Source organism: Penaeus chinensis, chromosome 16 (assembly GCF_019202785.1).
Source record: "Penaeus chinensis breed Huanghai No. 1 chromosome 16, ASM1920278v2, whole genome shotgun sequence".
Lineage (NCBI taxonomy): Eukaryota > Metazoa > Arthropoda > Malacostraca > Decapoda > Penaeidae > Penaeus > Penaeus chinensis.
In genome coordinates this window covers 6,402,112-6,404,611 of record NC_061834.1, presented here as the reverse complement: position 1 = coordinate 6,404,611, position 2,500 = coordinate 6,402,112, and the positions used below count along the sequence as shown (strand labels likewise).

Below are 2,500 nucleotides of genomic sequence, written 5' to 3'. Positions count from 1 at the left end.
CTTATTCTGAGTTACACCACCTTTAGCACATACTGAAGCAAATCTTCATACTTCTTCTTCAGTGAAAGAATGAGAAACTCGTCTCTGCTTCCTAACTCTCTCTCTGCACCTAAGCTCTCATGACTTGCTCTTGGTACTTTCTCTTGTCTCTTCAAGCGACGATGCAGTTGGTGAATCTGGAAGCAAGAATTGCTGAGCAGTTATTCAAACATTCGCTTATAAGATTACTTTAATATTACAGCTATTGCTTCTACTACTAATAAGAAAAAACGTTTAATTTCTCATGGTTTCTGACATCAAATGTCACATTCTTGCAAGCAAGATCAGCAAATCACAAGAGTTTATCTTCAAGCAAGCTGCAATATATCAGTGTACAGATATAAGTTAAAGTGATAATCTCACAAAGATATATGATAACTGAGATCTACAATCAACTAAAAGCATTTCTATTTCCTCTAGAAGTCCTGTAAACTTTGTAGAACACAGCAATGATAATCAACAAAATGAATAAGAGGAACAAACCAACAAAGACCCCTATATCCCCCTACCCCCAAAAGAAAAAGAAACAAGGAGGAAAAACCACGAACAAAACAAAGAGTAGAACACAGACCTTTTTCTTCAGTTTCTTGTTTTCCTCCTCCAGGGTTGAGCTGCTCTTTGCCATGCGACGGAGGTTCTGCAGCTCTTGTCGCAGGGCCTCTTCCTCCTGCTGGGCTTCAGACATACTTCTGTTGAGGGACTCCAGCATTTCTGCTTGACTCTCTATGGTGGGCCTTTGCCCTTTCTCCACACTGGGGGCCTGTGAGGAGAAGGGCAAGGCAATAGGTTGTAAGAGATATTTGTAAAAAAGCAATAACTTTTGTTATGAATCCCTAAGAATGTATCTAAAATTTGAGTTCGTATAATGTAATTCACACAACATAATTTATATATTCTTATCTACAAGTTATGATTAATCTACTTCTATGAAATATATTTCAACTGTGAGGGATACTGAATACTCTTTTATTTCACAAACCTATTTTCAAAATTAACCCCTTGCCAATGGGTACGACGGGTAGACACGTGCTATGCCCACTGTTAGTACTTGTTTGATTGTTTTTCTCATAGATGGCTATACTTACTAAGTCACCAATGAGCCAGTTACGAGTACTGCCCTTCTCGCCCGTTCACCCTTTTCTTTGATTTACAAAATATTTTACGTAATCTTACTTTTTAATTCAGGATTTATAATATATCTGTGTGTGTGTGTGTGTGTGTGTGTGTGTGTGTGTGTGTGTGTGTGTGTGTGTGTGTGTGTGTGTGTGTGTGTGTGTGCGTGTTTGTGCATGCGTGCGTGAGTGCGTGCGTGAGTGCGTGCATGAGTGCGTGCGTGAGTGCGTGCGTGAGCGCGTGCATGAGTGCTTGTGTGAGTGCTTGCGTGAGTGCTTGCGTGAGTGCTTGCGTGAGTGCTTGCGTGAGTGCTTGTGTGAGTGCTTGCGTGAGTATGTGAGTGTTTGCGTGCATGTTTGTGCGCGTCTGTGTAATGGTGCGTGTGTGTGTTTAGCTACAACCCATCTGCCACAATATATATATATATGTGTATATATGTATATATATAGATGTACATATATATATATATATATATATATATATATATATATATATATATATATATATATATATAGATGTACATATATGAAAAAGAAATAAATTGCTCTCTGACCTCTCTCCGTGGTGGAGATTCTGGCTCTCTGCTTTTGCTCCATTTCTTGATAATATGACGTGTATCCTTGGACAGCTGGTTGCCTTGACGTACATGATTCAGTGCATCCTAAGAGGAAATAGCAAACACAGGTATATCTTTTTGCTTGTTAACATGGAACATGATATACAAATACTCAGATATACACCACACTCCCCCCCCCCCTTCAAAATGGGAACATAAATAATCATTTATCATAACAACTTCTAAAAATCAATATATACCGAGAAATATAAATTCAGACTTGTCATTGCTTAGGCAAAAGCTCATGAGACTATGCTTCAGTTCTGCCCACTGAGAGAGAGAGAGAGCATACTAGAATATGCTCTCTCTCTCTCTCTATACCAACCTTCAAGACACGAGCTTCCCTGTAGAGCTTACGCAGGTGCCTCTGGCTGGGGCGGCTGTCCTCGTCTGACTCCCAGTCTGGATGGGGTCCTCCCTCCTGGAAAATCATTAATAATTATTAGCATTTTTCTTTGCTTTTATTGCTAGTGCTGACAGACATAAAAAAAAGAAGAACAAGAACAGAAGAGAAAGACCAAAAGTATACTAAAAAAAAAGAAAATATGGAGAGAACAGATCTCCATAAATTCATAAATATATTTGACTTATTTATTCATCAAAATACACTTCTAACTGTGGCTCAATACGTAACTTACATAAAAGTTTGCTGTGTTAGTCATTAGTTCTGGGTTGGACTGAGTTCGTCTATTCTGTAGTGAAGAATCTGCCTATAAATAGTTTAGAAAAGAA

At 38.6% G+C, this 2,500-nt stretch overlaps 1 protein-coding gene across 2 annotated transcripts in view; it reads right to left on the bottom strand.

Moving 5' to 3' along the window:
• LOC125033536 (flagellar attachment zone protein 1-like) overlaps positions 1-2,500 on the bottom strand; it is a 12,743-nt gene that overhangs the window by 6,008 nt on the left and 4,235 nt on the right. For both annotated transcript variants that reach the window (XM_047625115.1, XM_047625114.1), the window contains 5 exons: positions 2,407-2,478; positions 2,094-2,189; positions 1,706-1,813; positions 611-799; positions 21-176 (listed from right to left, as the gene is read on the bottom strand). In XM_047625115.1, the coding sequence (XP_047481071.1) occupies positions 21-176; positions 611-799; positions 1,706-1,813; positions 2,094-2,189; positions 2,407-2,430 (573 nt within the window). In that variant the 5' untranslated portion in view covers positions 2,431-2,478. The remainder of the gene's footprint in view (positions 1-20; positions 177-610; positions 800-1,705; positions 1,814-2,093; positions 2,190-2,406; positions 2,479-2,500) is intronic.